At 43.9% G+C, this 15,710-nt stretch overlaps 1 protein-coding gene across 1 annotated transcript in view; it reads left to right on the top strand.

The window, feature by feature from the left end:
- LOC115773535 (potassium voltage-gated channel, Shal-related subfamily, member 2) overlaps positions 1-15,710 on the top strand; it is a 105,281-nt gene that overhangs the window by 86,121 nt on the left and 3,450 nt on the right. The window contains exons 2-4 of the mRNA XM_030720332.1: positions 8,551-8,713; positions 11,349-11,447; positions 15,575-15,670. Coding sequence (XP_030576192.1) covers positions 8,551-8,713; positions 11,349-11,447; positions 15,575-15,670 — 358 coding nt within the window. The remainder of the gene's footprint in view (positions 1-8,550; positions 8,714-11,348; positions 11,448-15,574; positions 15,671-15,710) is intronic.

The raw sequence follows: 15,710 nt of genomic DNA, 5'->3' as shown, positions 1-15,710 counted from the left end.
AAGACCACCGAGTGGATCTCACTGAATAATTCAAAGGATTAAACATTTATCATTTTTTACATGGCTCAATTCAGCATGAGCTCTGGCTAGTTGGTCGCAGGTTTCCCCCAGTTTTCGCTGGAGCTCTTCAACTTCTGTTTTAAACTGTTCCTTTGTTATTATCATCATTTTTTGCATCTCTTTCTCGTACTTTTCCTGGATTTTCCTCTCCAATTCCTCCTGTTCTCTGAGTATTTCCTCCTCCTTCTATTTCAAGATTCGTTGTTTCTCCTCTTCGATTTTTCTCTCTGCCTCCTGGAACATCTTGTTGGTGTAGTGGCTTCCTCCGTTCTTCTGAACTACACTTCTGATCTTCTGGAGTAGCTCAGTGACCTCAGCTTGGTCCTTCTTCTTGTTATTGAAGACATGATACTGGCCGTTACATCTGGCCACAAGTTCCTGCAGCTCTAAGCTTTCACCCATGAGGTCCTTTATAGGCCTGTCTTCAAGAAGGTCCCCACCAGTAAAGAGAACCATGCTGTATCTATCTGCTGCCTCGCCAAAGGCTTCTTGAATCTTCTGCACTGTCAGCATTTCCTCTTCAGTGTATCTGCCCAACCTGATAACCACCAGGAAGATGTGAGGTCCAGGAGAAGCATAAGCGATGCACTGGGAAAAATCTTTAGTTGCTTTATCCATGCCGAAGGTGGTGTCAAACAGGCCTGGAGTGTCAATAACTGCAACCTTCTGCCCATCCACCACAGCTTCAAACTTAGAACAGTGAACTGTTATTGATTTAAAACTGAACTTGGATTCAAATAAATCTCGTCCCAGAATGGTGTTTCCTGTGGTGCTCTTCCCAGTGCCCGTCTTCCCCACCATCACAATCCTGAGAACATCATCATTCCTCCTGATGGGCTCTGTGGATAAAGATTTACACTTTAGACATTTATATATCTCTAAACTATGAATGCAGGTCATTTTTATTTTCTTTTGATATATGTGTGTGTGTGCCTTTAAGGACATATCTTGATGACTCCTCACAGTGTTACTGGAGGCCAAAGTAATGCCATCCAGGGTAAGTATCTGGTTTGACACCATGTTTCTAAGATTTGTGGGGCCGAGAACAAGAACTTCAGTTTGATCTGAATTTAGAAGCAGGAAATTAGAGGTCATCCAGGCCTTAATGTCTTTAAGACATTCCTGCAGTTTAACTAATTGATGTGTGTCATCTGGCTTCATTGATAGATAAAGCTGAGTATCATCTGCATAACAGTGAAAATGTATCCAATGCTTTCTAATAATACTGCCTAAGGGAAGCATGTATAATGTAAATAGAATTGGTCCTAGCACAGAACCCTGTGGAACTCCATAATTAACCTTAGTGTGTGAAGAAGACTCCCCATTTACATGAACAAATTGGAGTCTATGAGATAAATATGATTCAAACCACTGCAGTGCAGTACCTTTAAAACCTATAGTATGCTCTAATCTCTGTAATAAAATGTTATGTTATGTTACTTTGTCACCTATCCCAGCAGGCTTAGTTTAGGCTTAGTTCAGTAAAAGCACCAAAGAGCTATCATGACTCACCATCGGTGACTCGGCTCGCCATGGTTGGGTTGGAGTGTGCAGCGTTTTGGGTGCTTGTCTTCTTTATATGATGGTTTCGGTCCTGAACCGCACCCTCTGATAGCTGCTCTGCAAACACGTGACTGACCACATTCATTCACTTACAGCAGTTTTAAGGACTGTTAATCAAACTGAAGTCTGAAAAATCTTCAACATGTTCTCCTTTATTGATCACATTAGTTCTGTTATTTATTCATTTTCAGAAACCAGATTTTCATCGTTGGCAGTTTGTGGCTCTCATCCAAACTGCTGTTTGTCCATTGTGTGCAATGGGCTTCATGGAGGACTCATAAAAAGTGTTTCTTTATTGTCTTTGTTACAGACAGAGGGATTTCTCTTAGGGGTTTCTGATGTGTTGGACAGCTTCGACTGCTTGTGTCCAAATCAGCCAAATTTGCACTCAGGATTTCTTAGCTGCTGTTGAGTTTGGCAAACTACCTGATTATGATTAGGTTAATGTTTAACCACCTTATAAAAAGCTTACAGTGAACATGAGGTCCAGTCATAAAACATGCTTCTGGTGGAAATATACCAGTGTCCCACACAGGAAAACTTTGTGTCCGTGTACATGAATAAAAGATCAGAATTTTCCAGGAAGCCTAAATGTTACTTCCCCCTAAATTTGCTCCCACCTATTTTAATATGACGGTGAAAGTGGACATTTGTGAGATAATAAGTAAAAGAGCCTCACTGTACTGAGCACAGTCTGTACCTTACAATATAAAGCTCCTTGAGGAAACTGTTGCTGTGATTTGGTGCTACAGAAATGAAGTTGAGTCGAAGTTAGGGCTGCAACTAACGACTATTTTGATAGTCGATTAGTCATCAACTATTGAAACAATTAGTCGACTAATCAGATTATGAATCACATAATTATGAAATGACACTTATTTACCTATCAGCTTTTACATTTAGCATAAGGTTATTTAAAATGTGGTAGTAAACACACAGAAGATGGATACTTCATTCAAAAATTTTAATCAGGTTTGCTGCTGATATAAATTTAACATCCATTTTTCCAACCATAAAAAAGTATATAGTACTTTTTCGTCCCTGTAAAACAAAGTTGGCACAGTTTCACCAGTAGCCCCCATGACTAAACATGCTGCTGAATGCTAGCCAGTCTTTAATTCTGACATCATTTCTGGGTCCAAATGCAGCTGAGTGTTTTTTTTTTTCGTGTCAGATCGATTAAAACAACTAGGGACACAGCATTGCGGCATACTGATCACGTGACAGTTTGGACCCGGAAATGGAATTCGACATTATCACTTAACCGGATCGCCCATGCGTGAAGCTCTCCAGAGATAGACGGACAGGAAGACGTCTCACTCCATTTGGAAAAAAAAATGGACCTAAGGTTTAGGACAATTTCACACTTTAAACGGAGTGAGTGAGTACGCCCTGTTCTTTCACCAATAGCCGCTAAACATGCCGCTGAATGCTATTGCGCATGTGTGAAGCTCGCCAGAGATAGACGGACAGGAAGATGTCTCACTCCGTTAAAAAAAATCACCAGTAATAAAAAACGACTATTATCGACAGTTAAATTCCTCATCAACTATTTTTATTGGCGATTATTGGCGACTAATCGTTGCAGCCCTAGTTGAAGTGAATCTAATTGAGAAGTTAAACTTGAACTGATAAAGTTTTCTGATTGGATAACAGACTATAACACCATCTGTGAATGCTATCGGATGATTCTTGGAAAGTCTGTTTGATTTGGCAGAGACGTCACTGTAAACCCAAAGTTGAAAACCTAAGTTGAATCTACTTAAAAAAACCAAAGTAACTCGTTGCCTTAAATTTTTTAAGTAATGAAGCATTAGTTGAATAAGTGCAGGGGACTATGTTCAATGTACTTGAGGCCCTTTTGGAATGGAATGAAAGATTTAAGTTGAATGTACTAATGTCAGAGTTTCAGTAACTGAAGATACTTAGTTTAAGCAATCATTCACCACCCAGTTATTTAACTCAGCTTGTTAAGTAAGCACTACTCCATTACCACTTGAACTAAATTGTATGTTCTAATTGACCAAACTTATCTTTTATAGTTCTTAAAAATCAAAATGTCTTTTAATCAGTAGAGCTGGGTAAATTAAATATATACAAAAAATTTTACTAAACATATCTTTTTCCATCCATCCATTCTCTTCCACTTATCCTTTTCAGGGTTAAATTACTGAACATATGAACCAGCGGTGGTTTATTGCCTCACAAAGCAAAGACAAATGTACAGTGCTTATGAAATAAAATACATAAAAAAACAAAATAAAATAGAGCTTTGTTTCCCCAAATTGAGTTTTTGTTTAATGTTCAAAGTCCTGGTTGCAACCGCTACTACCCAGGCTCGCCATCACAGAACGAAGATCTCTATATAAAAAACAATCTACACAACAGTGTAGAAAGTAAACATCCATGTCCATATTCTAGTCTTTATGAGACTTCATTTAGTCTTATTACTGTCAAAAGAGCATCAATATTTTATCCAATACTCAGGATAACTGCATCACAGTAAACAGATTTGTTTTATAACTTAGCAGCTTAGTCAGCTTTAAAATTATGATGAACTATCATAATATATTTAGAAGTATACATCACAGAATAAAATGCAACTACGGTTTCATATGCATATTATATGTACCAAGAATGCAGTATTAACCAAAATAAGCTTTTAAAGAGCTTCAACCATTAAATATAAATATTTACATTTACAACTGAATTATCAGCAGTGCTAACAGCACGTGTTGTCGTACCATTGTGCTAATTTCAACGGCATAAAGCAGCGGCCATGCAGCGATTAGCATTAGCAGCTAGCCCTGACATTAGCATACATAAGATGTCAATTTTGGTAATCAGCAATGATACAGCACGCACCAAAGCATAGCAAACATTAGACAGCATACATATAAACTCCCGATTGTTTTTTATTGAAAGTGTCTGGCAGTAGTATCCAAGATGAAATTACATTTTATCAGCATTAGCCATTAGCTTCGGGCTAACAGTAAACAGGTTTTAGACTTACCGGGACCTCCACACGAAATTTCCTCATTTAATTCCACTCCCGTGGTCCACAATTATTTATCTTTTCACTTATTTATTGTAAGCTTTTTTCTTATCATCTCCAGCAAATTGCTGTTTGATTCTGGCTTTGTCAAAGTGTCGAGATCGCTCACATAAAACCTGCATCACCAAGGCGCACTCTACTGGAAGAAACAAGTATTGCAGCTTATAAATAAATAATAGAGCAGGTACAATAAAACAGATGAAGGGTGGAGCGTGGTCAGAATATAAAGTGCATTTACATGTTTATTAGCACGGTGACAGTGACATGAGTGTTATTATATTGGATTTATTATGTTATGTGTTACAGGTGTGTCTGAGACTTAAAGCAGGTATTCACAGTTCAGTAATCAGTCAGTGCTTCCGCAGCCGGACGGCCTGAAACTTTTCACACTCCTGTAACGTCTGCCAGGCGGCAGGAGTGTGAACAGTGAGTGTGCTGTGGGTGGGTGCCCTCTGTATTAGCCAGGTATCATAGGTGTCCTGTGGTGATGGGAAGGCAGCTCCACAGATGAATTGTGCGGCTTCGATGAGGCTGCAGAGCCGTCCTGTCCTGGGTGGTGCAGTTCCCGTACCCACTGTGAGTTTGTCAGGATGCTCTTCACTGTGTGTCTGTAACAGTTACTGAGGAGCTTGTTGGAGGGTAATCCAGATTTTCTCAGCTGGTACCAACCCTGGGATCTGTGAGGAAGTCCAGGACCCAGCGGCAGAGGGAGGTGTTACTCTGGGAATGACCAGAGTCTAAATTGGATCCTGGCCTGATCTGGTCTGAATCCGTAATCCTGATCCGTTTGGATCCTCCTGCTGTGGAAGAGGACTCAGACACGGTTTCTGATCAGTTATGGAGCCGATCATCCCTTTGGTTGGATCCGGTGGGTTTGGGTTGGCTCACGGTGACTGATTTAGGTTTCAGTGGAAAAATGTTAAGATTCAGACTCTGAATTTCTGACAGCAGAACTTTGAAAATATTTAAAACATTTAGTTCAGTTCATCAAAATCATTTCAGTCTCATCTTCACTCAGACAGTCACATCAGCTCAAGATCAGTGAGCTTTGACAACACGACCAGTGATCAGTGATGATTGATCAGTGATGATTGATCAGTGTGATGTAAACACTGATGCTGCAGTAACTATAGTAACTGTTTCAGAGGAGCTGACTGACACTCAGTTACAAAGATGGAGACTGTAGATATGATTCTGAGCTGATTATAATATGATGTCATCGCTGTCTCCGCCCTCACAGCCTGTTGATGTCTGTCAAAGCGCTCGTGTTGAAATAACGTTTGTGATTTGAGCACCTGTGAAACGTGAACATCTGCAGATGAATTCACAAACTATGACAGCTTCCTGTTCCAACAAGCAAACATGTGATTGGCTGTGACACAGGTGTAGCTACTCAGGAAGGATGTCATACAGCTGAGCTGCATCTGCTGCTGATCTCTGACATGCTGGACTTTGGCAGCCTGTTTTATTTTGCAGTGTGATATGCAGCTATACCAGCACCACTGTTTCAGTCTTTGATAAAATCACATTCAAAGCTTTTCCCAGTTTGTCTTCAGTGTCTTCCATAATGATAATGACCCCTCTGTCACATCACTCAAAGATGTTCCAGCTTAGTGAACATCCTGTCAGTGTGGCTGCAGTGTGGAGTCAGAATGATGATGAGGACCAAAGAGCGACCTTCATTTATGATTATTTGACTGCTGGCTTACTTGTGGTTCGTAGGATACTTCAGAGTAGAATGGGAGGCAGAGCCTTCAGCTTTCAGGCCCCTCTTCTGTGGAACCAGCTCCCAGCTTGGATTCAGGAGACAGACACCCTCTCTATTTTTAAGATTAGGCTTAAAACTTGCCTCAGTCAGCAGGGTCACTGGAAGCCAAGCTTTTATAGGGGTGGAAGTACATATTTTATGCTCCTGCATGCACTCATAAACATGTCAATTACAGTCAACAGTAACACCAAAATGCTCATTTAGAGTCCACAAAGTGCTGAGTTGTCAGTTATACAGACTGATGATGTGCATGACCTCCTTAAAATAAGAACCTTCATCGTGCTTCAGAACCTTTCTTCAGGACTGGTCTGTGATGAAGACCATGATGCAGGTCTGAGGTCAGATATCTCACAGCTAACATAGCAACAATGTGTCACTTTGTTTTTTGAGCACTCAGGAAAACTAGCATCACAAAACACCAGCCTTTGGGGCGGATACAATGGCTCTAAAAATGTGCTGGATGTGTGTAATTGTCCTGGTCCCGGGTCCTTTGACCCACCATCTTTACTTGTACTTAGTTTTTGATTTGGTTTACCCCTTGAGCTTCTTTTGTTTCTGTTCCTGGCTGTGTTTTTGGTTATGTTTTCATTTCTAGTTCCCTAGTCTTGCGTCTCGTCTTTAGTTTCTTTTCCTGGAATTTTGGTTCCCTCTGTGTGTCAGGTCTACGTGGGTATCATGCTGTTATTTCCTGTTTTATTTTGATATTCTTCTTGTTCCTGTGTGTTGTGTTCTGTTTTGCTTCCCCTTTGTCATTAGTGTGATTTGGTTCACCTGTGTTCCCAGCTGTTTCCACTCCCCTCCTCGGCCCTCTTGTATTTAAGCCCTGAGTTTTTCCCTGTTCATGATTGTGTTCTTGTCATTGTTGACCTCTGTGCTGACCTCTGTTCCTGCTGTGTGTGTCCTGTCCTGAGTTCTTGTCTGTGCTTGTGTTCCTGTTTAGATTTGTCAAGTCTAGTTACATTTTGCTTTGTAGTGAAAGTTTTTTGTTGCTGGTTCCCGACCAGCCCCTCTGTTGCTCCACAGCTGCGAATAAAGCTTTCATATAAATTAAGCTTTTCGCCTTGGGTGTGTGGATTGGGGTCTTCTGCCTTGCTTGCCCCAGCAGTACATGACATTAATCATCTGGTTGGCTGCTATAGTAACTCAGCTCTGTTATTAATACATAAAAGCTAACATGTTATTGACTAGATGAGTCAGAATGTTCTGTGGTCATACAGGAATCTTAGCATAAGGATCACTCATTACCATCCACTGAGACCTGCAATGATGTGTTACAGAGCATCTGCTTCCAGGGGATTCAAGCCCCCTGAAGACTCTGCTGCAGGAGGCTGACAGTACTCAAAGTACAAGTACACAAACTATTGATGTTTTTCTACTTACCCAGTTCACCTGGACAGGTAATTGGTCTGGCACAGCACTAACACAGAGAGACAGAGCATTCACATACAGGCTCAGGGAGAACCGTGGATTCAAACCTAGACCTTCTTACTGTGAGGAGCTAACCGCTGCACCACCCACAATCAGAACTGAATGATTCAAACTAGTTTAGAAAGTAACGTGTTTGCTTGTTAACACACTGATTATCCTGTGTGTGTGTGTGTGTGTGTGTGTGTGTGTGTGTGTGTGTGTGTGTGGATGCAGGCTGAGTTACAGTTACATCACCGGTCAGATTTTATTCTGGTTTGAATCACGATCGTGGACAGTTTGTGAAGTAATCACGGCGCTGCATGAAGATGCTAAACCACAGGTTTTAACATCATCACGATCATTTTTGCTTCTTTACTGTCATGAAACAAAAAGCAAGGCGACTCACATCACTGCATGTAAATATCTCCTCAGTTAGACATGACTCCAAAAACAATGTCCCAGTTGTTCATTTACATTTAAGTTAACTTCAGGTATCTTCACCATAAACTCCGATGTTCTTCTTCAAGCCCTTAAAACTTTGTCTCCAGGTTTTTCTGAGTCACTGAAAAACCAAGAAGTATTTGCTGCTCCAACCTTCTGCTGTTCAGACTCCCCGAGCAGAGCAAATCTCAGTTTACACAAACTGCAGCTGATCTGACAGCAGGGCTCACCTCTGACTGTCTCTCCTCTCCCTCAGGTATGGTGACATGGTGCCAAAGACCATCATGGGGAAGATCTTCGGCTCCATCTGCTCTCTGAGCGGCGTGTTGGTCATCGCCCTGCCGGTCCCCGTCATTGTGTCCAACTTCAGCCGAATCTACCACCAGAGCCAGCGAGCCGAGAAGAGACGAGCACAGAAGGCAAGCACCCCATCCATCCACACATCCATCCATCCACCCACCCATCCATCCATCCATCCATCCATCCACACATCCATCCATCCACCCACCCATCCATCCACACATCCATCCATCCACCCACCCATCCATCCATCCATCCATCCATCCATCCATCCATCCATCCATCCACACATCCATCCATCCACCCACCCATCCACCCATCCATCCATCCACACATCCATCCATCCACCCACACATCCATCCATCCATCCATCCATCCATCCATCCATCCATCCACACATCCATCCATCCACCCACCCATCCATCCATCCATCCACCCACCCACCCACCCATCCATCCATCCATCCATCCACCCATCCACACATCCATCCATCCACCCACCCATCCATCCATCCATCCATCCATCCATCCATCCATCCATCCATCCATCCATCCACCCACCCATCCACCCATCCATCCATCCACACATCCATCCATCCACCCACCCATCCATCCATCCACCCATCCATCCACACATCCATCCATCCACCCACCCATCCATCCACCCATCCATCCATCCATCCATCCATCCATCCATCCATCCATCCATCCACACATCCATCCATCCACCCACCCATCCATCCACCCACCCATCCACCCATCCATCCATCCATCCATCCACCCACCCATCCGTCCACCCATCCACCCACAGACCCAAACTGTCCTCAGTCTCTGGCTGATGTTGTGGTCTTCAGGGTTAGGGTGGACAGCAGTGATCTGGGGGTGAAATGCAGGACTTCAGGGTTTTTATAAAGAAGTTTCTAAAGAGTTTCAAACATTTAAAGATGAACAGGAAGTGAAGAAACAGCAGCTATGACATTATGTGCTTTATGCTGCAGAGAGCTGAATCAGGGCCGGCCTGTGCTTTACACCATACTGAACCACAAGACTGTGCATTCAGTGTGCCCTGAGACATGTTAACATTATTCCAGCTAGTGTTAGCTCAACATCTGAACACGTTATGTTCCTGTAATAGTTAGCAGATTATTTTATGAGCAGGAAGAGCTCAGACTGCACAGAGACTTTAGAAGTTTGCAGTCATTTCAGATCTAATGCCAGAATTTAACGGTGGTCAAGATACTGAACCTTTCTGGTAAAACGCTGCCACTGTGTGGTGAAGGTTTGTATTGCATTTTTGCAGAGGTTTTTACAGTGAGCAGCTGTGAATTTTGGAGCCTTTACAGCTGTTTACTACATGAGTGTTCAGAAAGAAATCCAAACTGTCTCTGAGAGCGGACGCAGGGCATTGCTGAGGGAAGAAGTTCAGTTGTTGCTCTGGTCTCCACAAGAGAACCAAAGAAGCAGAAGGACACTCAGCTGTCAGTGCAGTGACAGCAGGAGTCAGGCTGGTCTTAATTTAGAAATCTGAGTTTGTGCACAACACACAGGAGAAAAGAGAGGAGGACACACAGAGAGCAGGGAGCTGTCCAGGCGGCACTTCCTCCCAGCATCAACAAATGAGTTTTCTGCTTGTGCCGGAGACCTTTGTTTATCCCGCCGGGACACAGACAGAAACACCAGGCTGGAAAGATGCAGAGAAGCAGCTGAATCATGTTTCTGCCTGCAGCTTCAAACCCTGCACAGGAACAAGATATTATCAGGGTCATACAACACATCATCTACTGAACAAAGCTTTTATGATCTCTCATGGACATCATCACTCACTCAGCCTGTTTGCAGAAACCATCATCATCTACAGCTGTGCTTAAAATGTGAAACTTCAGGAAAATAAGACTGAGCATGTAGGAAAGCTCATTTTATATATACACATTTATATCTTTAACATATAAATCATTTTATGAAGGGAACGATCGCGCTTCTTCATGTAGTTCAAATTTGACAGTTACAGTAAGTTCAGGTTGTTTCACTCTGACCTTCTTCTGCATCATCTAAATGAAGACGATGCTCACACTCTTCATCCAAAGTTTTCTAGAGGTTCAAAGGTCACACAGCTTCATCTGTGCTGGGTGCTGTTTTGTCTGCCGCTGTCCACTCACCAGGTCATACTGCCCTCTGGTGGTGTTTTTGTGCAGTTCTTTGGGACAAATACCTAAAACTCATCATTATCAGATTATTATGGCATCATCAGTTTTTCATGTTATCTGGATAAACTGAGATATTATGACCCCCCCCCCCTCCCCCCAAAACAAAAAAGGCCTGGAAGATGTTATCTTGCATTTGCCAGATAACATCTTTTACAGCTTACTTTGAAGGCTGCAGCACGTTTGATCGTTTGATGAAAGTTTCCAGCTGAATTTGTGTCATTTCTGCTTCCTTTTATGCACTGCTTCATCAGCTGCTGTTCACACAAACCTACACTTCATTTGCATGACTTAAGGTTAGATTACAGGTGGAAGTTATTAAAGAAGACCGAATGTGTCCAGATGTTAGTGTCTTATTCACACAAACTACTTTCTTACATGCAGAAGATGCGATTTTGCTCATTAGTTACTTTGTTACTTTGGTTTTGGGCTTTTGTGGGCTCAGTTCTCACCATGACAGAAATAATGTGCAGATGAAGGCTGACACCGTTCGGGATGTTTGCAGTCCCACTCTCAGATGGGCTAAACACAAATCTGTGTGTGTCCACAAACAGAAAACCAGGCTTGCTAGAATTGGTGCGGTGAAGAGTGGAGGTGCTAAGGCTTATTTGCAGTACAAACGCAGCCGGCTGCTGATTGACCCCGAGGAGGAGGTAACCATGGACGTGCGGTGGTGGTCGGGTGGTGCTGATGATTCTTCTTTTGGTTTCTTTCATGTTTTCTTTCTCGTGTCGAGCTGTGAGGAGCACGCTGAGGACTGCTGCATGCTGGAGGGGGATTGGCTGGTTCTCTTTCATCATGTTTGCATCATGTTTCTGTCTCTGTCTGCGTGCTTCAGCAGTAACATCTCTTACTGTGCTCATTGCACACCTCCAGCCTCTCACACAAGTTTCGCTTCACATGCCAAACAAGAAGCAGCGCTGAAGGTTCAGATGGTTCCAGCTGAGAGTTACCTGACATGCAGTAAATGAACTCTGATGGGCCCTCTCCGCCTCTCTGTTAAAGTGACCCCCTCAGTTCACAGCTCAGTGCAGAGATGGTGGCAGGCCAGCGTGACTGTGGCTCCATCCACACTGAGATGCTCCTTTGCCCCTGATGTCCCTGAAACTGAGGCAGCATCCATACATCGTTCTTACAGTAACGCAGGCAGACTTGGCTGTGGAGAACATATACCACGACTCTTAGCAAAGCACATATGAAACATGCTAGAGTGGTACTGTGTGCATACCAGCGCCATGGCAAATATAATCACTAACTGATGTTTTGGGTTCATTTTTTTGACCGATGAGGCCCAATTAGGAAGCAGAATCAGATGTGTGGACAAACATTTCCAGGGCCTTTGTGGGATTTTTACAAGGCTGTGGCACAGTTGAGATCACTGAATGAGGAGCATGTAAACCACTTTATAGTTACAGTGTGTCACAAGCCACTGCTGGATGTCAGTAGATTGCATTCAGCTCAGTTCTGTTTTCTCACCCTCCCAGATAAATGCATCATCGTGGCTACAGTGATCATTCAGTTTAGACCTGATAACGTTCAGGTCGTCACGTTTTTTTCTACAATTTACATTTTAACATATTTGAATAATATCAAATCAAGAATAAAAACATATATGTGTCAATTAAATTACCACAGACTTGTTTTCTACTGTAGTTACGCCATATAGCCTATAGGAGGTGAAGACCGTCATTCAGGTGGGTTGGTGGTGTATTGTGGGTGGCAGTGGCGCAGTGGGTAGGTGCTCATCTCGCAACTGGAGGGTTGCTGGCTCAAGTCCCCATCTGAGCGCATGGTGTCATTGTGTCCCTGGGCAAGACACTTAACCCACATTGCCTAAGTGTGTGTGTTTGGTGGTGGTCGGAGGGGCCGGAGGCGCGAGTTGGCAAGCATGCTGTCAGACTGCCCCAGGGCAGCTGTGGCTGCATTAGTAGCTTACCAGCACCAGGTATGCTTGAGGTGTGAATGAATAGTGCATGAAATTGTAAAGCGTCATTGAGTACCTTGAAAAGCACTATATGAGTCTAAGGCATTATTATTATTATTATTATTATTATTATTATTATTATTATTAAGGAAGTTGCTTACCTGCCAAACAGTCCTGGCCCATCAAGGCATGGACTCCACTACAGCCCTGAAGCTGTGCTGTGGTATCTGCACCAAGATGTTAGCAGCAGGTCCTTAAAGTCCTGGAAGCTATGAGGTGGGGCCTCCATGGATCGGACCTATTTGTCCATCACATCCCACAGATGCTCGATTGGAGTGAGATCCAGGGAATCTGGAGGCCAAGTCAACACCTCAAACTTGTTGTTGTGCTCCTCAAACTGATGGCAGGACCTGAGGTTTCCCAGCAAGCATCACACTGTCTCTGCTGGCCTGCCTTCTTCCCATAATGCTCCTCAGCTCACTGCACCCACACATGTAGCTGACAGGAAGTGTTGCTGCTGAAGTGTCCATCACAATCTCATCTTCATCCTGTCTGTAGTGTCGCTCCACCTCGCCGTATCTCTTTGCTCTCAGTCTGAAAAAACTAAACAGCTGTCGGACCCGTTTGGCTCACTAACTCACCTGTGCATGAACCGGTCCTCAGGTGTGGGGGTGTCTTACCCCACCAACAGGAAGTTCTCTTCTCCTCTCTGCTCCGTCTTCTTCTTTTGCTTGGACTCGTGCATTTTGATCAGCCCTCCCATGTGGCTCGGTTGCGATGAGATGATTGGCCTGTGCTGTTCATGACATCATCACTTACAGTGTTGGACTTCATCATCTTGTGGAGGAATGTGATCAGCTGAGCTGCATGTCAGTCAGTCAGCCAGCCTGCATGCAGGAGTCACTGTGATGCAAAGGCCACGCTAGAGGATGACACCCAGACAAGTTTGAAGGAAGAGTCCAACATTTTGACTGGTGTCTTAGTCCAGAGACGTGACTGAGCACGAGTGTGTCTGTGTCGACGGGATATGTTTATACCCTCAGTGATGCTAGCAGGACAGACTGACAGGAACAAAATTCATCATCATAAGACTTCTCGGCATCAGCAGGTCATCAGGTATCACACCAGGTTATGTCATGGTTGCTGTGGCAGGCTGGAAAGGCAGACCCCAAAGCAGGACTCAAAAAAAGGTGCAAAGATGAACTTAAAGGACTTTATTGAAAATGAGGGCAGTATAAACAAATAAACTGGGCTGGTCTGTGGCCAGAACTAAAACTAGAGGGGGGGGGGGGGCACAGCCACACACAGCTGAACATAGATGACAACACAACAAAGAACAGAAGAAAACTGAGGGCTTAAATACACATCAGGTAATCAGGGCAAGCAGAAACAGCAGGGCACAACAGGTGAAGCAAATCAAACTCAAAGCACGGGGAACACAAGACTTGTCGAAATAAAACAGGAAGTGACTAAGGAAGGAACACGGCAGAGGGGAACAGAGACACAGACAAGGGACAGAAACGCAGACTAGTCACAACACTGGGAATAAAAATCAATACGGAAACAAAGAAGGTCAGAGATAAGACAAAAGGACAAACAGACACCAGAACACAGACGCCGGGGAGACAGGGATGAAGGAACAAGAAAATCACAAATGATAAAGCCAGCACTAAGAACGAGGAAAACCACAACAAACTGGGAAAACACAGGGAACAGAAAACTAAACAGAAAAGGCTGGGCAGACGGCCAGGGACCATGACAGGTTAGGTTAGAGTAGCTTCTAGGCTAACACTAGGCACCAGCAAGCCCGGGTTAATGCAGTGAATGGGCAAAACTGGGCGAACTTCAAGGAACACAGAGTGGGGAGGCAGCGGCGGGGGGGGGGGGGGGGGTACTGTGATATGCAATGTCTCTAAAACTATTTGAGACATTGGGCTAAAAGTTCTCTGTGTGCTTATTTGGACCTTTATTCCACACGTTTCTTTATTATGGCACCCAGCACAGCTCAGGATTTACCGTTAAGGACCCAGGGAGGGTCTCAAAGATTTAATGACCAAGAGGGACATTTATGGAGTTTTGTTAGTGCCTACTTTTTTTAGGGTTTTAAGGTGTGGTGAGTTACTGCATGGATGATACGTTCCTGAGAGTTGGCTTTCTGACTCTTTGACTAATTGGTTCCTCTTGGGATCCACCAGGAAATGGGGGGTGTCCTGGAGACCACAAAGACCTGAAGTAATTTGTGGCCATTACTCCAAGTTCATCAAGCATAACTTTAAGTTAGATCTTTAACTTACCTTTCTGACGATCCTAAAAGCCTCACCTCAGCTCATCCTCAAAGGTCTTAAGGCAGAACCCTGGAACCCATAAATAAAGTGACACCAGTCAGTCATGGAGGCCCTAAAGGAGGTTAGTCCAGTTAGGCCAGTTTCTAACAAACACTTCCTAAAATGTTGGACTCTTCCTTTGGCTGTACCTAAGCTCCTGAGCTCCCTATGATTGGTCGCTCTTCTGTGCACCCCGGTCGCATTCAGTGTGAACTCCTGAGCTACACGAGTATGGCGACTCTTTGGTCAAATGAGACTCAAGTCAAAGTACAGAATCAAGCAAAACACACACATCTATCAGAAACAGAGTAAAAGCTGCTCAACGGCTGCTGTCGGTGGCCTTGGTTTGAACCAGCGAGCGATCCATCACTTTCTAACTGACCTGAGAGCAGGAGGGGATTGTGGGTAAGAATGTGAATGCTGAGGGTTGCCAGGGTTTGGTGGAGCTGTGCAGGTGTGTCACAGTGGGATGAAGTGTATTTGGAAATGACGGGCTGGCTGAGGTCATGTGATTTCTGTTTATGTCCTGAAGGCGTCCAAAGAAGCAGGACAGGCGCTGGTGTGTAAGGCCAACCCTAACTTTGAGGTGCATCATCACCACCTGCTGAACTGCCTGGAGAAGACCACGGTGAGGACACACACACACACGCACACACACACGCACACAC

The sequence above is a fragment of the Archocentrus centrarchus genome, chromosome 23, assembly GCF_007364275.1.
Source record: "Archocentrus centrarchus isolate MPI-CPG fArcCen1 chromosome 23, fArcCen1, whole genome shotgun sequence".
Lineage (NCBI taxonomy): Eukaryota > Metazoa > Chordata > Actinopteri > Cichliformes > Cichlidae > Archocentrus > Archocentrus centrarchus.
Note: the sequence above shows the minus strand (reverse complement) of the source record. Positions and strands in the feature narration are given on the sequence as shown.